Source organism: Lepidochelys olivacea (genome assembly GCF_965140295.1).
Source record: "Lepidochelys olivacea isolate rLepOli2 genome assembly, chromosome: 7".
NCBI lineage: Eukaryota > Metazoa > Chordata > Testudines > Cheloniidae > Lepidochelys > Lepidochelys olivacea.
In genome coordinates, this window is record NC_140417.1 from 90,505,436 (window position 1) to 90,531,335 (window position 25,900).

The window sequence follows — 25,900 nt, forward strand, 5'->3', positions numbered from 1 at the left end:
GTGGATAGAAAGCTGGCTAGATTGTCGGGCTCAACAGGTAGTGATCAATGGTTTGATGTCTAGTTGGCAGTCAGTATCAAGCGGAGTTGCCCAGGGGTTGGTCCTGGGCTGGCTTTGTTCAACATCTTCAATAATGATCTGGATGATGGGATGGATTGCATCCTCAGCAAGTTCGCGGATGACACTAAACTTGGGGGGAGAGGTAGATACACTGGAGGGTAGGGATAGGGTCCAGAGTGACCTATACAAATTGGAGGCTTGGGCCAAAAGAAATCTGATGAGGTTCAACAAGGACAAGTGCAGAGTCCTGCACTGAGGATGGAAGAATCCCATGCACTGCTACAGGCTGGGGACCAACTGGCTAAGGGGCAGTTCTGCAGAAAAGGGCCTGGGGATTACAGTGGACAAGAAGCTGGATATGAGTCAACAGTGTGCCCTTGTTGCCAAGAATGCTAACGGCATATTGGGCTGCATTAGTAGGAGCACTGCTAGCAGACCAAGGGAAGAGATTATTCCATTCTATTTGGCACTGGTGAGGCCACATCTGGAGTATTGCGTCCAGTTTTGGGCCCCCCAAAATTGGAGAGAGTCCAGTGGAGGGCAATTAAAATGATTAGGGGGCTGGGGCACATGTCTTGTGAGGAGAGGCTGATGGAACTGGGCTTATTTAGTCTGCAGAAGAGAAGAGTGCAGGGGGATTTGATAGCAGCCTTCAACTACCTGAAGCGGGGTTCCAAAGAGGATGGAGCTAGGCTGTTCTCAGTGGTGACAGATGACAGAACAAGAAGCAATAGTCTCAAGTTGCAGCGGGAGAGGTCTAGGTTGGATATTAGGAAAGACTATTTCACGACGAGGGTAATGAAGCACTGGAATGAGTTAGCTAGGGAGGTGGTGGAATCTCCATCCTTAGAGGTTTTTAAGGCCCAGCTTGACAAAGTCCTGGCTGGGATGATTTAGTTGGGGTTGGTCCTGCTTTGAGCAGGGAGTTGGACTAGATGACCTCCTGAGGACTCTTCCAACCCTAATCTTCTATGACTATATGTGTCAATGCGCCACAATGGGGAAAATACAGTTTAATGTCGAACTAACTTGCAACGAAGCATCCTACCTGAGTTCAACCAACAGAAACGAAACACTAATTTCAAGAATGACGAAAGGTTTTGTTTCGATCGAAAAAGGAGAAAACATTTTAATATTTTTGAAATTAAGTTTTTTGGAATATTTAATTCCATGAAAATTTTACAAATGTTAACTTTTCTTTTCCATTCGGGATGAAAATACAAATGCTGAAATACTGGAATTTCCCATGAGATGGAAATTTCAAATTTTGCTCAGCTCTAGAAGTAAGCTACAGTGGTATATGGCACCTCTACATCAGTAACTGCATCTCATTATAGGATGTACAGATTCCACTATCTCAGGAAAAAAAAAAAAACAAAAAAGTCACACCCCTAATCAAAATAGTTAAAAATTGACACAAACACTGTAAATTAGGCCTGAGAAGGGAGTGCTTTGCATTGTTCAACAGCTAGCACCCCGGTTGACAAATTTGCAGCATTGACGATCTGTGAAAAAACGTCCTTGCCATTCCAACTTATATGAGAGTTACAATCAACAGGTCTGTTCACAGTTATTAAGGATCTCTGGCGTGTGGAAAAAGGAAAAAGAACAGAAGCTACCAAATGGAATTGCAGTGAGAAAAACTTACCTTTGGAGAACAGTTGAAATGCATACCGGGTACTGGCAGTGTAGTTACATACATCGTAATACACCGATATAGGTATAGTGTGCCAACTATACAGAAAAATCTTCTGCTAATAATAGACCTGGAGAAAGGGGGGAAACAAGTGTCATTCTAAGGAAACAAATTCTACCAAGATTTGTCTAAAAACATGAAAGGCATCAGTCTAGAATATCATGTTGACAATTCAAGCTCAGTAATTTTAATAATGCTTTATGCATCTACATCAGCTTTCATTTAAAACTATTAAAGAACTTTACAAACAGTAGTAAATAGAAGGTATCTCCCATTTTACAGGTGCAAAACAGGCACAGAATGCAATTAAGATTACACAGTAACTCAGTGGCAGAATTAAGTGGCAGAATTAAGACTAAACCCCAAATTTCTAACTTTTAGTTCTAAACACTAACCTACGATCGCTTCCTACCACCATTCCTCATAAATACAAATAACTCATAGTTTAAAGATAGCAAACAAAGCCAGTCCAAAACTAACATAGGTTTCTAGCCAGAGGCTGAATTCCTTTAATCTCTGCAGAGTATCTCTGCATCTACAAACAGTGAATTATCTTCCAAAAGGAGCAATCATATTCGATTTACTCATATACATTAAAAATTGTTACTCATGAAAGAGAATCGGCAATCTAAAATACAGAAATACAATTATTACAAAGCTGAATTAGACCAACCAATGACAAAAGGAGGTTGTTTACTAATATCGGAAGTCCTTTGAAATATGTGATCTGTATCTGTATTCAACACATGGATATGCATGAGCATGCATCCGAGTCCAGACATTTTACCGAGCGGCGTCCATTGGCCCTCATATCCATAGTGGGTCTTCTTGTGTTTTCGAGTGAGGATATAAGAGGTACTGCTGGTTGACGTCCCCTCAGTTTCTCTTCTCATGGTGAATCCAACCAGACCAGAAGCAGAGGGGACGGAGGGCAGGTAGTGGAATACAGATAGGGAGTGGAGGGTACCCTCAAGTCTTTTAATGAATGAAGAGTCAGTCATTTTCTTATTAAAGAGGTTTGACTCATCAAAGGGAAGGTCCTGCATAGTATTCTTCACTTCCCTGGGAAAGCCCAAGGATTGCAACCAAGAATCCCTCCTCATAAAAAAACCTGTGGTCAAGCTTCTGGATACTATAACTGTTGCATCAACTTCAACCTGAAAAGCTCTTTTTTGCCACCAACTTGCCCTCCTTTAGAAGGCTCACCCAACCTCGATCGGCTCAGGGAAGGAGCGCATCTCTTATGGACAGTTCTTGACAGGCATCTGTCCTTGCGCCCATGAGAACGCCCTTTATTCTCATGGGAAGCCCTGAAGGAAGAGTCTTTGGTCTTTGAAATTGAAGGCTCTGCTCCTAGGCATGTGCTCATTTACTGAGGCTGCTGTAGAGGAGGGTTTCCCTGCCCCAGATCAGAGGGGGGCCTCAGGGCCTTCTCCATTAAGGGTTTCCTAAGATGAAGCTCACAGGGTTTGCAATTTATTGGTGGAAATGATCAACAAACACAGAAGAAATGTGTGTCTCACTCAGACAGTAGACACAACATTGGTGTTCCTTTTTGACAGCGAAGGATCTAGTGCAGGAGATGCAGTTTTTGAAGCCTGGGACTTTGGGCATAGGCCCAGACTGCAGGGAGGTAGTCCCCGGTCCTGGGAAGTAAAGTACACAAATGACACTAAAACTATAGCTGTACTAAACTAAAAAGAATAACTATATACTATTTTATCTGCAGGATCTCTGAAAGCTGAAGAAAGAGAGAACATTGAATTCTGACTCAGGACCATGTGGCGGTAAGGAACTGAGGGGGTGTCAACCTGTACTGCCTCTTCTACTCTTGCTCAGAAGCATGAGGAGACCAACTGAGCATATGTGGACCAAGAGACACAGCTTGTTAAAATCTCTGAACTCAGGTGCATGCTGCACATGTGTACCCACATGAGGAATACAATAGGAACCAGCACTTGAAGAAGAACTGGAGGTTTAAATACCATGGATCCACAGTGGACTCATGAAAACACAATCAGTCACACGTTTCAAAATTTACCTCTATAATTACATCTGCAAGTTTTATCCATTCAGGTTTGAGTGTGAAAAACTGATCATTAGCTGTCACCCTAATTGCAAATTCATGTTAAAAATGAAATGCAGGCTTTGCAAGTACCAATGGCACACAAAATACAAGTATAACTTTAGGTTGCAGGTTGAGGCCAACCCAAAATTTGGCCCACTTAGCCTTCTGCTGCCAACTTTCAATGTAATTATAGTAGTAATAACTATAATAACAGTAGCAATAATATTAAATATTGGCAAGCATATATATGATACATCAGGATTAAGCCTCACTGTGCTGAGGAAGAGAATCACTCTGAGATATTCTCAAAAACAACAGATAAAGGTTAGAGGAAAGAAACTTAACATAGAAGAAATCTGGTGAAGAACTGGTACAACCTTATGTTAGTTACATGTTATGTTGGTTTTGCTTTCATAAAATAATCAGCATTTAAAACTGAGGAAATGATGGCAAACTAGGCTTGCAGTTTCTCATCCAGCCAAAAGTAGAATTCTTAGGTAAGATCAAACATTATCCTTTCTCCCATACTGTCTCTACTTGTGTCATAAATATAAAGGGAAGGATAAACACCTTTAAAATCCCTCCTGGCCAGAGGAAAAATCCTTCCACCTGTAAAGGGTTAAGAAGCTAGGATAACCTCGCTGGCACCTGACCAAAATGACCAATGAGGAGACAAGATACTTTCAAAAGCTGGGAGGAGGGAGAAAAACAAAGGGTCTGGGTCTGTCTGCGTGTGATGCTTTTGCTGGGGATAGAACAGGAATGGAGTCTTAGAATTTAGTAAGTAATCTAGCTAGATATGCGTTAGATTATGATTTCTTTAAATGCCTGAGAAATTAAGCTGTGCTGAATAGAATGGATATTCCTGTCTGTGTGCCTTTTTGTAACTTAAGGTTTTGCCTAGAGGGATTCTCTATGTTTTGAATCTAATTACCCTGTAAGGTATTTACCATCCTGATTTTACAGATTTTTTACTTTTTACTTCTATTAAAATCCTTTTTCCTTGTTCTTAAGATCCAAGGGTTTGGGTCTGTGGTCACCTATGCAAATTGGTGAGGATTTTTACCAAACCTTCCCCAGGAAGTGGGGTGCAAGGGTTGGGAGGATTTTGGGGGGATAGACGTTTCCAAACAACGCTTTCCTAATAAAGAAACCCAGATAAATGTTTGGTGGTGGCAGTGGAAGTCCAAGGGCAAAGGGTAAAATAGTTTGTACCTTGGGGAAGTTTTAACCTAAGCTGGTAAAAGTAAGCTTAGGAGGTTTTCATGCAGGTCCCCACATCTGTACCCTAGAGTTCAGAGTGGGGAAGGAACCTTGACAACTTACCATACAAGGCCCCAGGTATATTACTCTATCATTATAGCACTTTCCATGGAATACTTTAAGAGAAGCTGTCTGAAAGAAGGTTATATAGTAAACATACTGAAAAGTTATCCCTTCCCACTCTTGTTGCTCTCCTTCCCCAGACTGTCTCTGTTAAAGTAAAAACTACGTATTTAGGCAAGGATTCCTAAAGCATTTACTTGTGACTGCTTTCAAATTTCACTTTTTTAAAAGCACTTAATCCAGACAAAACCACATCTAATACCATTTAAACAAGTAAAGTTTCAAAACAACCAGTAGCAAACTGAACTCTCGTGAAACTCACAAATGGCTGACAATTTGATTTTTAATGGCTTTTGGCAGAGTCAATTAGTTGCAGTACTATTGATCTGACTACAGCATGACTCAACAATGCTAGATTAATATTACATAAGAGATTTAAATGCTTTGATGGAAAGATTTCAAACAATATATTGTGTACACACATATCTTTCAGACAAAGAAGGATTACCTCCTCTTGAAACAGTAAATATTTTTGCAAACAGGAATACACTAAAGAAGGTTTAAGGTTGTACTATCAGACTATATCTCCATGGATGTAACTATTGCAAACTGGGATAAGGGCATTATTCCATTAGAGAGATCAATTTCACTAAGGAGCAAAAGCTGAACTCAAGGCTGAACATCCATTTTATTAAACTATTTAAACTAACTGGTTTAGCAGACTCTGGGCTAAAGACACAGAATAAACTGTAAAAGGCAAATGTGAAGTAAAAATTCAATACCACTGTTTTTCTCAGGCTGGAAATACTGACAAGATTGTTGCAACTATGTATACCATTATAGCACACCAAAGGAGAGAGACTCAGACAATACTTTTAAGTTCACTAATTAACAAATGGCTACTAACTTGTAATATACTTCTGAGACCCAACTGTGAGGAGTTGCACTAGAGTGTAATGGTTTTATGCACTGTAGGTAGATAGTTTAAATTACAGGTGGATTCTGCAACCCTTAGTCATACTCAGTAGAGCTGTGCCAATTCATTTTTTGGTTTGCTAATAGTTCTGGAAAAATAAAAAAAATTTGGCTCTGGTTGAATAGAAGCCAATTTTTATTTTTTTTTTTTTTTTAGCATTTTCAATGAATTGAAGTCTGAAAACTTTAATTTAGGGTTGAACAAAACATTTAATTTGGAGTATTTTTAATAAAAGCAAAAAATGAAGGCTAGATTCACAAAACCCTTTATATGCAGTACTTCAGTGATTAGGGCATTCATCTGGGATGTGAGAGAAAGGAATTTCAATCTCCACTCCGGAGCTGGGACTTGAACCTAGGTCTCCCCGCTTCCCAAGATACGCTAAGCACCAGGCTATTGGCTATTCTGAGGGTCTCTCTCCTGTTGAAACTGTCGCACTTTCCACAAAATACTTATACATTTACTGTGATAGACAGAATGACTCCATAGCTCCAATGGTTAGGGCACTGGGCTATTCGGTGTAAGGGGGGCAGCACCACCACTGTTTTTGAGAATGGGAATCTAGCCTGAAAAGTCAAAATATGTTATGAATATATGAAAACCAAACAACCAAAAAACAAATAAAATACTCCATTGCGCACACGTTTCTCCTTGGGAAGAGGATAAGAGAACAAACACATGACAGACATTAGTTACGATGCTTAAACCACTACTGGCAAGCTCGCAAATACTATGGTGATGAAATCAGTATATAAGTCTATACACAATAAAACAGAATCTTCTCATATAATGCTATTGATGCATGCACCACTAGTGGGCACAGTTTGCTCTTCAAAAACAAAAGACCCAAGCTAATTTAATTTACATTTCCTAGATTTATGAACAGAAATGTTAGTATTAAATTCAGGATGGTTCAGGGTGTGTGACTGTAATGAGCAACATTTTCAAAGACTTAATTACCGGTTAATGAGTTAATGACAGCATAGAGTAAATGACTAAATATTATTAATGTTGGCCAAAAATATCCTCAAAGTTCTATATTATTATTTTCCATTTTTATATCATTATATATTATATAAAAGCTAAGAATTACGCCTCTTGGCTAAATAACTTATTCATATGCCATAGCATTATTGTTGAGAAAATAAAAGCTAGTCAAATTAGATTATCTCAGATAAATCCTCTTGTTAAATGTATTTAGGATTAAATCTATTTATTATGGTTTACAAAAGTTAAAGGAATAACTGATTCAGGGGGAAGTATGATTTTCCAGTTAGAGAAGTAGTCAGGGAGCTTGGAACCCCAACACATATTCTGGCACCAACTCACTATGTACCTTTGAACAAGACTCTGATTCAGCAAAGCATTTAAATATGCTTAACTTCCCTAAAAAGGGATGCTTTCCTGAATTGGACCCTGAACTTCAGGGCCTCACTGTGCCCATACAAAAATGGAGATAATGTTTAAACAACAAGTCAAAATGTCATTTGATATATTAACATACAACCTATGGTAACATATCAGGGACTTCCCAGTTATCCTCACTATCCAGTGGAATAATTATACCTATGAATGCTTTTTTCTTTGTCTCCATGGTTACTTTGTCATCTCAGAAAATCAGGGATTACTTCTGATAGTTTGTCTGAGAATAATCCAAATGGTCTTTTAATTACTAACAGCTATAAAGGTAAAAGGCAATGAAGGAAGTTGTATTATAAATATCCTACTTATGATGTCAAAGATTTCTGGTCTCCTTGTTAAAAGGCTAATCACTTGATTGAGCATATATGGGTTTGGAATACTTACCCAAATGCCAGGTTTTTAAACTCATAACATAGCTCTCTGAATCTTCTTCCTCTAAAATGCTCAATTAGTTATGTTTCTGTAGGGAGAAAAGTTTAGCCACAAATCTAGGAGGCAGCCAACTCAAAGAACTGTGGTTCATCAAGATGTTGCATTCAGTGTGCAACCCACACTGTAGATCCACATGAGCCTCATGCACACAAAATCAGATTTTTTTAAATCAATGTGCCTCCTTCCTTGTGCTCCTCTGTGAGGTCAAAAGGGCAGAGAGGCTATGACCCTGCTTCAGTTCCCTCACCATTCGAAAACTGTGATAGCTAAAGACTGAAAGTGGAAATGGAATGTGGAGATGAACAACAGCTTGAAGACCCACAGTTACTATAGCAAACGTAACTACTCTCTTGAGTCCGTGTCTATGGATCCCACTGTTGGTGACTGGCAAGCAGTATCCCCTTAGGATAGTGAGAATGAGGAGTGTCAGCTATATGCAGTATTGTAGCCATGTTGGCCCAAGGATATTACAGAGGGTGAGGTAATATCTTTTACTGGACCAACTTCTGTTGGTAGGAGAGACAAGCTTTAGAGCTACACAGAGCTCTTCCTTGAAAGTTTGTGTCTCTCCTACCAACAGAAGTTGGTTCAATAAAAAATATTACCTCATCCACCTTGTCTCTCTAAGCTGACACCCTCTAGTGCCAGCTGGAAGAGCTGAACAGTGATTGTAGTCCTGCGCTCCTGAATTTGGCATCTGATCTAGCCATTCGGCTCAATGCATAATGCTTGATACAGGTCAGTGGGTTACTCCACATTGGTGCCTGGCAGATCACGGAAGCAGGCAGAGGATGTTGTTTGAGCTGTGATGGAGTGGGCCTTGATGTTCAGTGGGAGAGGTATACAGTGAGATATCTTGTGTCGTCCTCATACAAAACAAAATAGTAAAATGTGAACTAAAGACCATACTTAACAATAGTTACCTGTTAGGATATAGATATTCAGGCCTGTCTGTAAAGGCCTATACTCTAAGAATTTAGGTGTATTCTTATCACTTGGCTAGTTAGAGATATAAAAGAAAGAATCAAAATCACTGTCTGCCCGTGTAAGGTCCTTCTCTTACTGTGACAGTCTGAGGCCCTGTGCTTCAGCTAAGATCTTTGGCTAAGCAACAGAGGCAGCCATAAGCTGGGAAGCGACCGGTCACCTCCTCACATTCCAAACTAGTCACATTGAAAGAAGGTGCTATTGGGCTGTTAGGAATACACTCCTGTCCTGATAATGCCTACCACCTCCAGAGAAAGGGAAGTGCCTAAAAAATGTAAAAGGAAATTTAGTTTGATAGCATCCTGTCTGGCAAGAACTCACTTATCAATAGCTGGGATGTGAAATCCTCATTTCTTGTTCTATCACTGTAGTCCTCATTTCCCTATTGTTTGTCTGTATAATCTCTGTCTGGTTCTGTGATTGTTTCTGTCTGCTGTATAATTAATTTTGCTGGGTGTAAACTAATTAAGGTGGTGGGATATAATTGGTTAAATAATCATGTTACAATATGTTAGGATTGGTTAGTTAAATTTCAGTAAAATGATTGGTTAAGGTATAGCTAAGCAGAATTCAAGTTTTACTATATAGTCTGCAGTCAGTCAGGAAGTGTGTGGGTGTGCGTGGGGGAAATGGGAACAGGGAATGGGGGTGGGGAAATTGGAATCATATTTTGCTAAAGGGGGAAATGGGAACAGGGAATGGGGGTGGGGAAATTGGAATCATGTTTGGCAAAGGGCAGGAATGGGAACAGGGACACAGGTGTAAGGCTCTGTGGTGTCAGAGCTGGGAAGGGGGACACTAAGGAAGGAAACTGGAATCATGCTTGCTGGAGGTTCACCCCAAAAAACATCGAATTGTTTGCACTTTTGGACTTTGGGTATTGTTGCTCTCTGTTCATGCGAGAAGGACCAGGGAAGTAAGTGGGTGAAGGAATAAGCCCCCTAACATCTCCTTTCCTATCTAATCAAGTAGGTCTCTCCAACCCCACCCCAAGATCAGTCTGTTGTAGAGCTGATGGCTTTACAGGAATCAGGAACCAAACTTTCAGGAAAACACCTCCATGCCACAAGATGTTTTCTCTGTGAATGGATTCAGAGTGCACCTTCCCATTCTGTGCTATAGTCTTTTATCTTTATTCATAGACAGGGCGAACCCCCATCTGTTGTAATGGTTCTTTTTTTTACTTCCAAGTGGTTTTGTCTGTTTGCAATTGTCTCTGATAGTTTTCCTTTGATAGCCTTGGGATGGAGCAACTCTATAGTCAACAGAGTTGCATTACATCATTGGCTATCCAGGGATAGGTGACAACTCCCACCTCCTTGAATGGGCCATCCCGGAGACATATTACCTGGTGACTACTCTAAGGACACAATGCATACTTTCAACATAGGCACATTATTCATTAAAATATTACCTGAACATATATCTCACAATAATTATGAGTCTTGAGAAGTTATGTGCTTCATGTAGATACCTTACATGTTACCCCTTATGGATAAATATCCTGCAAGATGGGTGGCAAAGAACAAAAGTCCCTTTGGCAATAGGCCTCTGTGTCACACACCTCTTATTCTTATGGAACCACCTACAGTTCTGGTGTGAAGCCACTGAGGAGCATGATCTCCTTTGGAGAGGATGATATGCTTCATGACATGTGGGAGGATGATCCTCAGCAAGGCCAGTGTGGCCACGTTGGCATACTGTACAGGTACTGGTCAGGTTGGGGTAAGCCGTTCCAGTGCCACTCCTGCACCAGCTGAGGTGGCGCTCTGACTGGGGGTTTCCCAATACCCTCCTTGGGGGTCATTCTACAATACCCAAGAAGAGGAATCTCTGCTCTCAGCCGGTAAGAAGGAATATATCAGCAATGGCGAGGAGGAATACATTTCCTCCTCAAAGGGCAGCACTAAGGGTTGATATGGGCCCAGTATCTGGCACTGCTCTTTTAAAAATATCCCTAATCTTGTGCACATGCATATGCACGGTAAGATTGATACTGACACGTATTCAAACAAAATAAATTATAGAGTGTTGTCTTCATTTATAGGACAAAGTGATTCAGAAATCAGTACTACTATGCTCACATCGCTAGATTTTCATTGAATGTTCTGTGAGAATACATGGAATTATTTTGAACCAGACTTAACTGTACTGTGCTATCAGAAGCTAATACTGTGACAGAATACACCCCTGTATTCACACCCTACACCCTACTGTAATAATCTTTGTACAAGATGTGCCTTGTGCGGTATCATTAGAAACTTATAATTTGGTGGTCAGTACTGTCCTGATAAATTATGCGTGGCAACATTATATGTGGAATTATAAGATTTCCCTGTATGGTGTTATTAACACAATCCAACAGCCTCACCCTGGCAGAACTGAGCAAACAGGTTTGTCCTAAACAAAGGAATGTATGTGTGCCTTAATTTGCATTTAAGCACTAAACAGAGTCATCAAGCTGGAAGGGGAAATAAAGGAAGCTCAAACAGGTGGGGGAAAAGAAGCCAGCCAAGAATATCCTTCCACGCAGACTCTTTATCTGCTGGTTCTCAGCTGAAAATGTTTTTCAAAAAGGGGGGCCTGAAACTATATAAGGGAAGCACAAACACCCCAAGGCACCCCCCAACCCCGTCTCCCTGCCCATCACATTCTATGCACCGAAGACAACAAAGGAAATAGCCATTGGACTCTCAGGGAGGTTGGGGTGGGGGTGGGTTCCTGACCAGAAAGAGTTTGGTCAATAATCTTGCTGGAAACATGTGGTGAGAAATTTTGCTTGAATGTAATATGGTTTGTTAAGTTAGGAACTAGAAATTGTTTTATCTTGAAAAAGAACAGGAGTACTTGTGGCACCTTACAAATTTATTGACTAACAAATTTATTTGAGCATAAGCTTTCGTGGGCTACAGCCCACTTCATCGGATGCATGCAGTGGAAAATATAGTAGGAAGATTTTATATACACAGAGAACATGAAACAATGGGTGTTACTATACACACTATAACAAGAATGATCAGTTAAGGTGAGCTATTACAAGCAGGAGAGAAAAAAAAACTTTTTGTAGTGATAATCAAGATGGGCCATTTCCAGCAGTTGACAAGAATGTGTGAGGAACAGTTGGGGGGGGGGGGAATAAGCATGGGGAAATAGTTTTACTTTGTGTAATGACACATCTACTCCCAGTCTTTATTCAAGCCTAAGTTAATGGTGTCCAGTTTGCAAATTAATTCCAATTCAGCAGTCTCTCGTTGGAGTCTGTTTTTGCAGGGTTTTTTTTTGTAATAGTGTGACTTTTAGGTCTGTAATCGAGTGACAAGAGAGATTGAAGTGTTCTCCGACTGGTTTTTGAATGTTATAATTCTTGACGTCTGCTTTGTGTCCATTGATTCTTTTATGTAGAGACTGTCCGGTTTGGCAAACGTACATTGCAGAGGGGAATTGCTGGCACATGATGGCATATATCACATTGGTAGATGTGCAGGTGAACGAGCCTCTGACAGTGTGGCTGATGTGATTAGGCCCCCCAATCTGAAGCAAATGCTCACCAGCAACCACACACCACACACCAAAAACACTAACCCAGGAACCTATCCTTGCAACAAAGGCTATTGCCATCTCTGTCCACATATCTATTCAAGTGACATCATCATAGGGCCTAATCACATCAGCCACACTATCAGAGGCTCGTTCACCTGCACATCTGCTTCAGGCTGGTGTATATAAATCTCCCCACTGTATTTTGCACTGAATGCATCCGATGAAGTGAGCTGTAGCTCATGAAAGCTTATGCTCAAATAAATTTGTTAGTCTCTAAGGTGCCACAAGTACTCCTGTTCTTTTTGCGGATACAGACTAACACGGCTGCTACTCTGAAACCTGTTTTATCTTTGTTTTTCTTGTAAACATTTCTGAATGTTATGCCTCATTACTAGTACTCACTTAAAATCTCTCTCTTTGTAGTTAATAAACTTGTTTTGTTGTTTTATATAATCCAATGTGTTTAAGTTGAAGTGTCTGGGTAACTATTTAAGATAAGAGGCTAATGTATATTATAGTGCAGGGGTCGGCAACCTATGGCACGTGTGCCAAAGACGGCACGCAAGCTGATTTTTAATGGCACGCTGCTGCCTGCCGAGTCCCAGCCACCAGGCCCGCTCAGCCTGCTGCTGAACCCAGGCTGGGACCCTGGCAGGCAGCAGTGTGCCATTAAAAATCCTGCCCGCCCCGGCCCGCTCTTCTCCGCCCTCGCCTCCCTTCCCCCAGGGCAGGGTGAAGAAGCTTGGTCCTGCCGACTGCTGCTGCAGAGTAGGCAAGCTCCGCCATGCCTCTTCCCCCAGAGTGCTGGTTTCCTGCCCCTCCTCCTCTCTCTTCCTGCCCCTCTTCCTCTCTCTCCCTGCTGCCGAACAGCTGATGGCCCTTGTGAGGGAGGGGGAGAAGTGGAGCCTGGTGAGTTGCTCAGAGCAGGGGGCTGGGAGCACGCCCACGACCCCAGCCCACACCCCCAGCCCTCTGCCCTGATCCCTGCACCCCCCTCACACACCTCCAGCCCTCTGCCCTGACCCCTCACCCACCCCAGCCTCCTGCCCTGACCCCTGCATCCCCCACAACCCCAGCCCTAACTCCAGCACCCCCACACACATCCTGCCCCCAACAGCTCTTCTCCTGACTCCTGCACCCATTGGCCATTAGATTGACTCGAGCTACGACAGACTGGTAACTATAAAGACCATCTGCAGGATGTGTGTGTGTTTGTGGTGTAACTGAATGCATATGCATATGTATTTTCAACAAATGCTGCATATTACCTTTTTCCCTGAAAAAATCCCATGTGCTTCTTATAACCATAACATGTGTCCTTATTTTCCTTCATAGATGTACCTATTAATAATCATCAAATGATAGCATCTATACACCTCTCATCACCCACATTTTCAACTTTATGTCATGTCCATGCTGGGCATGGTAGCTGTTCAGCAAGAGTAGGTTTAAACTGCAAACAACTTGGCAACAGATCAAGTATAATTACCTGACACATTACCATCCCAGGCAATGACTGGGGGTGGCAAGGCACTGGTTGACTTGTGAGTCATCACAAATATGCATGGAAAGAAAGTAACATCTAGAAAGGCAATACAAGGAAAATTCATCCTTTCATTTTCTGGAAGTGTAGAAACTTTTGATCCGTAAGGTCACAGGAGACAACCAGAAAATGGGAATTGTTCCTGGACACTAGGGAGGATGTGGGAGGTTGGAAGGTCTCAAATGTAAAGTTCTCTCTCCTCCTTAGGCTAGCTAGCTGATAGGGGCTTTGGGGCAGTTGATACTCATACTGATTTGTACCCACATTTTGTACCATAGCTCCTTCTCCCCCACCCTTTCAAAAAAAGGAAACACGAATGAAACTGGCACAATCACTTTAAGACCTATAAAAAGAAAGCAATGACAAGAGAGACTCCATGGAGCCACTCAAAAGCAGAATTGAGACCTATTCTTGACAATGTCTTTTTTAAATATATAAACAAGCTATAGAACAGTCCATAGCCCACTTCTCTCTCTAGAAGGGGTACTCCTGATCATATTTTATTCTGTTCAACATGTAGCGTACATAAATGTATTACCCAGCATATATGCATATATGAAGCAGGTATTTGTGCACCACCTGCATGAGCACCTTGGAAATTTGGCATTAGATGAAGGGATTCATAGTACTTTGGAGAATATTTTTAAAAATAGTAGATCCTCCTGAAAAGAAGTTGAAGTCTATTCTGCTAGTTAACAGCTCTAATTCATTTTCCTGAAGAAGACAGCAAAAGAGCCTTTTTGGATGGTACTCTTTAAAATTGCGCATTGCTTCAAGAGCTGGAAGTCTGAATATAGTTTTGATTCCAATTGAAATAATTCACTATTCATAGAAATGGCACCGACACCAAAGAGCAGAATAGCAAAACAGAGGAATGGGTGGAGAAAATGCCTCCCATGCTAGTGGCTGAGTAAAATTTTATTGCATTGAATTTTCCAAGCATCCATATTTTGTTCAGTGTAACGCTTGAGGACATCTGGAAGTCGTTCTCATGCCCACGCACCCTTTAGTGTTGGAAAGACCTTTACATATGTCTGCAGAAAAGCTGGAAAATTACACAATTATTTAAACAGAATTTTTAAAAAAGAGATTTTACCATTGAAATGGTACTCTATCAGAAGTTTGATTTAAAAAATAGTATACAAATTCAAATTTGATAGTGTTTCTTTAAATTGGAGTTGCTCAGATTAATCCCTGTAAACTTTCCTGGAATTGTACTCTTAACAGGAACACCAGAAATTCCCTAGCAAATCAGAGTTATTGCCCACCAAGTCCGTTTTCCTGTCTCTGCCAGTGGTCAGTACCCAGATGTTTCACAGGAAGCTTCAAGAAACTCTGCAATGGACAACTATGGAATAATCTGCCCAAAGATAAAGCTTCTTCTTCACCATGTTAGTGGTCCATGTCTGTTATTTCATATCTGTCAGAAGTTCATATCTGTTATTTTTTAACCTATCTGTCATAACTGCAGGTATTCTCATTTTATATAGAAATGTATAATGCTTTTTTGAATTTTGCAGACATCTTGGTCTCAATCATATCTTGGGGCACCGAGTTCCACATGCAAATATTCACAATGTATTTAAATATTTATTTTAATCAGTTTTAAATTGATTGCCTTTCAGTTTCATTGGATGTTTCCTTGTTCATGTATTATGAGAATAATGTACCCCTCCATTCACTATTAAATATTCATATCGTGTCTACTTGCTCATCTCCTCTTAACTGAACAGTCCTAATTTTCAACTTGCCTCACATGTAAGACTTTTGGTGTATGCCAACACTCTGATAAAAAACCTGTAGCCTCAGAGCCTGGGTCATTTGATATGGGCTCGTGGGGCTCAGGTCTTGGGATTTTTACTGCAGGGTAGACATTTGGGCCCGGACGTTTGGGCCCTCAGCTCTCGGACTTCCTCCTATGAGACACACGAAGGGAGCTTGGAGAGAGGGAGAGCTGAGCAGCTGGCTGTGGAAGAGAGAGTTTCAGTCACTGGCCCATTTCTCTCAGCCCCATACTTCTAAGTTTGCCTGAAGGAAGAAACAAAAATGGCCAACAGAAAATTACTGCTGAGAAAATAAGCCAGGCACCAGACTCTAGGAGAAAAGATGAAGGGGTAGAGGGAACATGTGGACTGTAGAGGTGGGAAAGGCAGAGAGTACTGATGGACTGTAGGGAATAAGGGGATTAATTATGGGGGCTCAGATATCGTGGAGTTGGGCAGAGTATGAAACCTTTTCAGAACAGAATGTAGATGGATAAAGGAGAATTGCTTCACTGTATGAAAAGAAAAGGAGTACTTGTGGCACCTTAGAGACTAACCAATTTATTTGAGCATAAGCTTTCGTGAGCTACAGCTACAGCTCATCCGATGAAGTGAGCTGTAGCTCACGAAAGCTCATGCTCAAGTAAATTGGTTAGTCTCTAAGGTGCCACAAGTACTCCTTTTCTTTTTGCGAATACAGACTAACACGGCTGTTACTCTGACACCTGTATGAAAAGAGGAAAGTGAAGAAATGTGCGGGCAGCAGGATGGATGAGAATATTAACTGATGGTAGGATGCATGGAATGCCGGGGATATAACTGATACAGTGATAGGGCAATTTTTGGATTTTTTTTTTGAAAGGGAAATTGTGGGAACCCACTTTGATTTATTAAGCAAATTATATGAAAGTTTCATGCAATTTTCACCCTCAGGCTTTTCTGCCAAGCCCACGTAGACAATTCTGACATACTCTGTAGTCAAGGGCCATGAAGGTTTATGTAGCATTCTATTCCTTTCAATGACACGCTTGAACACGTCACTTTGCTAGTGGCCATACTCTGTGAGCACCCACTGATGTCATTAGTGTTCAATTCTGTCCAATGCTGATTATCTAGACTGCTTTTTGGATGTTTAATAGTTGGTTTCTGGAACTCAAATATGCTTATTCTTGCTCTTTGAAAAGTGACAAGCTATGAAAATCCTGATACTGGTAAAAGTCAATGCTTTGAATGCTTCATTGACAGAGCTTAATAGGAGATAAATTTGATGTTAATCAGTTACCAAACTGGTTTATCTACTGGTAGTCTAAGGTGGACGTTATCTGCCCCATCTCATGGAAGACAAATCCCATATATCTTAAAATGTCTAGCTAAAATGCAGAAATCCCAGAACTATTCATGTGGTTTTATTCACATGATATAGTTTGTACCTTTTGTGTGTTTTTCACTATATTTGTTTGTTTATCTTCTTTTGCACTTTTAAAAAAGAGTGATATAATCTTTTTAGCATAAGTCTTCACTATGGCATTAAGTCTGGTTATCTACACTTGAGCTGGCCTAACTCAAGTGAGTGGGCACACTGACAAACTGAACATTTGAGGTATGCAGAGTGATTCTGAGAGCAGCTAAGGAGTTGTGCTATTGAGCTGCGTTAATTCGAGCTGCGACCTAGTTTGAGTTAAAAGCACCACCACAGTCAAAATTTAATGGTTTTCGTGTGTGGCCAGGACTTGAATTTGGGGCAACACCTGAGTTCACTCTGAAGTAAAGACAAGCCCACATATTTATACTAACCACAGTATTTAGGATTAGCTCCATTCTGTACTTTATGAACAAAAAAAATGTACACTCCAAAGAAATCTATATAGACTATGTGATAAATATTTAGATTTTTCTGAGTCTGCCAAGAGTACATTGACTTTAAAAAAGTCATCACCCCAAGAAAATGAAACATTTAAAAAGACTACGAAGATTTCAGTTTTATACCTTAAATACCTGCTTCTCCCAAAAGCGATTAGTATATCAAACACCACCATTGCAAAAAATTGTACTTACTTGTATTTTAAGAGCAGCCACTGAATTAACCAGAGTCCTACAAGGATCATGCCATTAATTTCACAAATAGAAAAGGCCCATTGTACACGGTTAAAACGGTCAAAAAATGCATCTGGTAGGGGACGCTGCACCTCCTTGGGAGGCACTCGTTCATGAACGACTGAGATTGTCACTGTGGTAAAGATGAAACAAAAAAGTGCATAAAGAAAAGCCAGTAAAGTCTTCCCCCACTCCATAGGATACTGGGAACGCTCTGGCTCTGGCATGGGGATCTTTATCATCTCCTTCCTATATCCATTTGGCATCCCATTCAATTTGATTTTAGTGCTGAAATCATTTTCACTCGTGGTGACATCTGTACTGATGCTGAGGTGCCCATTGGCATGCCCATTTTTGTGCGCCTCAATTTGGTGCTCCATTTTTAAAGTTTCTATCATGTACAACAACCTCTGCCCACTGTCAGAAGACACACGTGACAAAGGTGGCTTCTTAAAATCCTCCTTAGTTAGATTGATCAAATCCTGCCCAGTGTAAAATTCCAATGGTTCACAGTATTCTGGCACAGCATTCTCCATCAGCCAATTTGCCACCTCTTTGGGTGACCAGAATGCCACTTCTTTCATTTTGTCAGGCAAATGCATGAAGTCTTAAGTTTACTTTAAACCAGGCAGCAGTTGCTATTGTTCCAATACAACAAAAAGCCTCTTTTTGGCTTGTTCATCCTGTCAGATGTGCAGCAAAAACCAGTTTGGCAAGTTGACAAGTACAAGTTTCTAAATACTTTGTACAAATACCAATATAAGGTGGTCAGTCCAGGAAATGGTTCATCTTTTTTGCATTTATACTCTTCTTTCTAGTGAGGAAAAAAAAAATAAAAGGTGTTAAGACAGTGGTAACCTGTAAGTTTGCGTTTTATGTTCATAAGAAAAAAATAGCCCAAAGAAGCAATATCTAGATAGGAGCATGAAGAAAGAAGTACCTTTTAAAATTCAGACAAATGCATATGACTTTTCTTTTCAAGTTTGTTTCTGAATACTCAAGATAGTTACTAGTTTGATCTTCTGTATCATTTTAACAGTTAATATAAAGTTGTCTGGGGCAGGGAACCTCTTTTTGTTCCATGTTTCTACAGCACCTGGCACAATGGGGTCCTGGTCCAGAACCAGGCCTCCTCGAGCTAGGTAATACAAATAGTAAAATCATTACCTGTTCATCCATCAACTGTGTGATCTTACTGATGTAGCTCCTGTCCTCTTATACCCCTTCCATACTACTGTATGTTATGCTCATTCTTTGGAGTCTGATCCAAATCATGCTCATCTCAAGATGCTTTCACAAGATTTTAGCTATAAGTATAGGTAGTCGACTGATGATGTGAGATTTCAACCATGTTAAAGATTAAAAATCACAAGTTTTTGGTCCGACTGAAATCTGAACTGGAAAAATAGACCCTTCCAGTTTTAGATTCAACATGAAATCTAAGCAGATAGAGTGGTTTTAGATCCATGATGTAAATATTAACTGTCCAAACTTTGTAATAGTTCTGATATAAAGTTATGGTTTATTATAATTTGTAATTTTAACAGTCCATACTGACTTAATTTTAAATAATCAACAAAATAAAATGTACAGTACAAAGCAAAATGCAAGCTATAAGTCATAGAAATGTAGGGCTGCAAGGGTTCTCAAGAGGTTATCATGTCCATTCCCTCCAAAGCTGAAGCAGAACCAAGTACACTTACACCATCCCTGACAAGCGTTTGTCCAACCTGTTCTTAAAAACTTCCAGCGATAGGGACTCTACAAACCTCCCTTGGCATCCTATTCCAGTACTTAACTATCCTTACAATTAGAAAATTATTCCTAATATCTCACCTGAATTTCTCTTGCTGCGAACTTAGCCGATTGCTTTGTGTCCTACCCTCAGTGAACATGGAAAACAATCGACAACCATCCTGTTTATAACAACTGTTTACATATTTGAAATCTGTTACGTCGCCCCATAGCCTTTTCTTCTCTAGACTAAGTATAACCAGTTCTTTCAACCTCTCCTCATAGGTCAGGTTTTCTAAATCTCATATTTTTGTTGCTCTCCTCTAGTCTCTCTCTCCAATTTGTCCACATCTTTCGTAAAGTGTGGTGCCCAAAACTAAACAAAATACTCCAGCTGAGATGCCACAGCCCAGTGCCAAGGTGAGTAGAGTAGAACAATTAACTCCCATGTCTTACACACCTGTCTTACACACATCTGACACACCTGTTTGTATATCCCAGAATATTTACCGTTTTTTTGCAATTGCATCATATTGCTGGCTCATATTCAGTTTGTGATCCACTATAATCACCAGACCCTGGCCAGTTGTTACTCATTTTGTAGTTGCACATTTGATTTTTCCTTCCTAAATGAGTACTTTGCACTTGTCTTTACTGAATTTGTAAGCTTGTATGATTCAACTCAGAATCAATACTATGCTTCACATCTCAGCTCTTATAAATGTTTATAGTGAAAACAAGAATACATTTATTATCAAAGATTTAAGATTAAAGGGACTGTAAGTAAAAATACTGGAAACAAATGGTTATATATGAATCAAAATCATAATACACTTTCTAGAGACTAAACTTAACTAACAGGTTAACCTCCTGTCCAAAGAAGCTCACCTCTGCAGAGTTTTCAACCAAGTTTGCCTACGGTCCTGTTTTCATCAGTGTAAATGTGATGTCAGTTTACTTCCTAAGTACAGGATAAAGGGGTGTCTATTTGCCCCTTAGATAGAACCCCAAAGTTCATTGTCTTTACTCTTAGACAGGATAACCCCCTGTAGTTTGTTTTCTCCTGTGTGCTATTTCCTGTTGATTTCACGTCTCTTGGTTAGCATTTGACTCTGTATGTAAAAGGGCATCCACTGTGTTAGTATGTAAGCTAATCATTGTAAGCTAATAGAGAGACAGGTGAATTAACATCTCTTGTCTAACAAGAAACATGTTTTTTTACCTCTGCTGGTGACTGACATCTTGATTCAGACTGTAAGAATATATTTTCAGTATACATGCAAAAGTATCTGTACATATATTTCATGATGATATTAATAGCCAGTGTGATTCTGGCTTTTATTTGAGACTTCACATGATATTGTTTGGTGAACCAGAATGTATATACCAGAATCAGGAGATACCTGTCCCCTTCTATATTCCCTTGACGGGTGGCATTAAGAGGTTCTTGGATCACAGAAGACGCTATTGCAACCAGACGTAACCACTCTTAAAAACATAAAGGAGTATGTACAGGCTAAAACCATGTGATAGATCAGCGTAACGGCAATTTTAGGGAAGTGGGTTTTGCCAAACATCCTGCTAGAATATATGCTAGAAAGCAAACTTCTCCAAAGAGTAGGAGAAGAGTTGTATAATCTATTACAACCTGCTGAGTAAACAGTATGCTTTTAAAAGTTATCTAAAGATATACTAGATTAATAGTTTATGGAAAAATAAACATTTACATATTTTTCACGGGGCCTCTTTTCTCAATGCCAACATTAAATCCACAAATACTCCATGCTGCTAGTAAAGTAGATAGGACTGGGTGATTCTGAGTTGCTGCAAAAACTGCATCTGAAATTCATGGCATTCTGCCTGGGTATTGCTGCTCATATTTTATGAGAACTCTCAAACCTCTTGTCCAAATGCAGAACAAGAAAGCACTCCATGGTACCATCCCCCCATATGTATGGTCTATGTTTGCCACATAGCAAGGCCCAGTTTGGTAATTTCAGCTTCTTGATACCTACAGTAGCAGACTAAACAGTCTTCCATTGCATGATATAAAAGCTTCACAAAGGGTAAGGGAAGAAACATGGGAAAAGCAGGCAGGTAGGGATAGATTTTGAAATCTCTAGGGGGGAGGGAATGGGAACTGCACATTCAGGAAACCATTTGAGTTAATTGATTAATCTGACGCAGAGAAAAATAATCCACATTCACTATTTTTCTACAGATATGAACATTAACTAGATAAAGCCAGATGGACAGTTACTTGTTCCTTTAAGGGAATCAGGGCCCAGTGTGCATTCTGAAGGTCCACCTGAGAGTAACTGACTGTGTCAGGTGGCTCCCTAAAGGTTAATTGGGGAAGAAAAGGGGATAGGGGAAATGTGGGAAACAGAAACAAGCCCATCGAACCCTCACCCTGATACGTCCTACCTCCCTACACCTGGACCTTCCGCCAAGCCCCCCTCTACCTCCGCCCCCACTAAGCCCAACCCGCTGCTCCAGGACCCTCACCCCATCAAGCCCTACTCCCCCAGCACCCAGATCCCCTCCCCTGAGCCCCCCATATCCAGACCCCCCTGCCAAGTTCAATCTCCCCACACCTCCCTGCTGAGCCCCAACCACCGTCACCTGGATCTCCTGCAGAGTCCCATTGCCCCTGCACCTGGAATCCCTCAATAAGCCCCTGTGCATCCAGATCTCCCAATAAGCAACCCGCATCCAGATTGCCCCACACAGAAACCTCTCACCCCACATCTGGATCCCCTACACACTTGAATCCTGCTGGGATAAGCCTGCCCACCCACACCTGGTATGCCTGGCACAGAGGGACAGGGCCCTAGGGTGTTTCTGGGGCAGGCCCAGCCCTTGCACTGTGTCAGGGGCAGATGCAGCCTCACTGCCGAGTCCCTGTACTAGGGGAGGTGGGGGTTTCAGAGTAATCTCCCACCTCAATGCAGCCAGTGGCCTGTGGTCCCCACTGCCACGCTGGAGCCACATTTATTTATTGACAAATAAAATTTGCAGAATTTTAAAATATTGTGCACATACTTTTTGGTGCAGAATATTTAATTTTTTGGCACAGAATTCTCTCAGGAGTATATACTGCATTAGTAATACTCTGAGTTATTCTATCCCCATTAGAGTTAACGTTACACCTTTGAGAATTAGGTTGTCTGGAAAAGTAAGTTTATTAAATCAAGTTCTCATACTTTTGGGACTTACACAGCTTGCATCTTCCACTCTCTGGAAACAGGCTTAATCTCCCAGGCTTTGCTCTTAGTGTCAAACACACTTTCAATCTGCCATACCTTATTCTTAAAAGGAACAACTCCCATTAAGTAAGTGCAAATAATAAATGCAGCTGTAAAGCCAATATTAACACAAAATCCACATCACTTTAAATGCACATCACTTCTACGGGCCACTTTCCTCATATCCCACTGAGGAATACACTAAGAAACTGCATCATCTCCTCAGGACACTCCCTACACTAAGACAGGAACAAATCAACATACCCTTAGAGCCCCGACCGGGGCTATTCGATCTACTACCCAAGATCCACAAACCCGGAAATCCTAGACACCCCATCATCTTGGGCATTGGCACTCTGAATGAAGGACTGTACGCATACGTGGACTCTCTACTCAGACCCTACGCCACCAGCACTCCCAACTGTCTCCGTAACATCACTGATTTCCTGAGAAAACTACAAAGCATTGGTGATCTTCCAGAAAACACCATCCTAGCCGCCATGGATGTAGAAGCTCTCTACACAAACATCCCACACACAGATGGAATACAAGCTGTCAGGAACAGTATCCCTGATGATGCCACAGCACTGGTTGCTGAGCTCTGTGACTTTATCCTCATGCACAATTATTTCAAATTTTCTGACAATATACACCTCCAGACCAGTGGCACCGCTATGGGCACCCACATGGCCCCACAATATGCCAACATTTTTATGGCTGACCTGGAACAACACTTCCTCAGCTCTCGTCCACTCACGCCCCTTCTCTACCTATGCTACACTTATGACATCATCATCACCTGGACCCTCGGAAGGAAACCCTGAAAGAATTCCACCACGATTTCAACAGCTTCCACCCCACCATTAACTTCAGCCTGGACCAATCTACACGGGAGGTCCATTTCCCAGACACCACGGTGCAAATAAGTGACGGTCACATTACCACCACCCTATACCAAAAACCCACCAACCACTATGCCTACCTTCATGCCTCCAGCTGCCATCCCAGACACACCACACAGCCAAGCGCGGAGGTACAACCGCATTTGCTCCAACCCCTCAGACAGAGACCAACACCTACAAGGTCTTCACCAAGCATTCTCAAAACTACGATACCCGCATGAGGAAATAAGGAAACAGAACAACAGAGCCAGATGTGTACCCACAAGCCTCCTGCTGTGAGACAAGCCCAAGAAAGAAACCAACAGAACTCCACTGGCCATCACATACACTCCTCATCTAAAACCTCTCCAACGCATCATCAGTGATCTACAACCCATCCTGGACAACGATCCCGCACTTTCACAGGCCAGTCCTCGCCCACAGACAACCCGCCAACCTGAAGCATAGTCTCCCCAGCAACGACACACCACACCATAGTAACTCTAACTGAGGAACCAATCCATGCAACAAACCTCGATGCCAACTCTGCCCACATATCTACACCAGTGACACCATCACAGGACCTAACCAGATCAGCCACACCATCACCGGTTCATTCACCTGCACGTCCACCAATGTAATATAAGCCATCATATGCCAGCAATGCCCTTCTGCTATGTACATCGGCCAAACTGGACAGTCCCTATGTAAAAGGATAAATGGACACAAATCAGATATTAGGAATGGCAATATACAAAAACCTGTAGAAGAACACTTCAGTCTCCCTGGACACACAATAGCAGATTTAAAGGTAGCCATCCTGCAACAAAAAAACTTCAGGATCGGACTTCAAAGAGAAACTGCTGAGCTTCAGTTCATTTGCAAATTTGACACCATCAGCTCAGGATTAAACAAAGACTGTGAATGGCTAGGCAACTACAAAAGCAGTTTCTCCTCCCTTGGTGTTCACACCTCAACTGCTAGAAGAGGGCCTCATCCTCCCTGATTGAACTAACCTCGTTATCCCTAGCCCGATTCTTGCTTGCATATTTACACCTGCCTATGGAAATTTCCACTACATGCATCTGACGAAGTGGGTATTCACCCACGAAAGCTTATGCTCCAATGCGTCTGTCAGTCTATAAGGTGCCACAGGACTCTTTGCTGCTTTTACAGATCCAGACTAACATGGCTACCCCTCTGGTACTTTAAATGCAATGTTTAGCAAGATAAAATTACAGCAAGAACTCCTGGGTCCTTATATTAACTTTCATACATGTATGTTTTTTCCCCACTCCCCACGAATCAGCAGCAAAGTCTGAACTCACAAACTTCAGAACCATAGCACAGATTTCTTCTACTTCAACAATAAGAGTAATCTGTATTGAAAAAGCATGCTGAACTCCTCTTAGGGTGACCAGATAGCAAGTGTAAAAAATCAGGACAGGGGGTGTGTGATAATAGGTGCCTATATAAGGAAAAGCCCCCAAAATCTGGACTGCTCCTATAAAATCAAGACATCTGGTCACCCTAACTCCTCTGTATGGCCCAGCCCATACAGTGAGCCAACACACCCAGTGGGTTACGCAAATACTTGTAAGGTGGCACTGAAACTCTAGGTATTAGGATTTTTGGTTCACTTCCTGGCTCTGGGAGCAAATTTTACGGACAGCATAGCCAGTTGTACCACCTCCTGCATTTGCGTCATCTGCAGCGGCTGAATCTGGCATCTTTGGATGGAAATGCATAAGCTTCTTCCACTTAAGCTAGAGGGCCAGATCTCTTTGTATGAAAACTGCAGTGGAGTCATAAACCTCTGTATGCGGTTTAGCTGCTAAAGTGTGACTGAACCACACTCATCTAAGCATCAAATTTGCCATGTTCCTTCTGAACTATTGTGTGGCAAAAGCAATTAGACTTGGCTCAGTTATATCAGAAACTCTAATTCTATTCTCAGTTCTGCCCACAGTGGGTGAATGAGGTTACCTTCTGCAAGGTCTCGGTTATCCAATTTGGGAAGTAGGTGAATAATAGCCTTCCCTCAAGACAGCACTCCTTGGTTTATAGTAAGGCTTGTGGTGTGCACAAAAGATGCAGCAATCAATAGAAGAGCTGGGACTAGAACTCATG

The 25,900-nt window shown here is 41.4% G+C and overlaps 1 protein-coding gene across 11 annotated transcripts in view; it reads right to left on the reverse strand.

The window, feature by feature from the left end:
* SGMS1 (sphingomyelin synthase 1) overlaps positions 1 to 25,900 on the reverse strand; it is a 204,058-nt gene that overhangs the window by 16,037 nt on the left and 162,121 nt on the right. For all 11 annotated transcript variants that reach the window (XM_084634359.1, XM_084634365.1, XM_084634356.1 and 8 more), the window contains 2 exons: positions 17,869 to 18,721; positions 1,709 to 1,826 (listed from right to left, as the gene is read on the reverse strand). In XM_084634359.1, coding sequence (XP_084490485.1) covers positions 1,709 to 1,826; positions 17,869 to 18,509 — 759 coding nt within the window. In that variant the 5' untranslated portion in view covers positions 18,510 to 18,721. The remainder of the gene's footprint in view (positions 1 to 1,708; positions 1,827 to 17,868; positions 18,722 to 25,900) is intronic.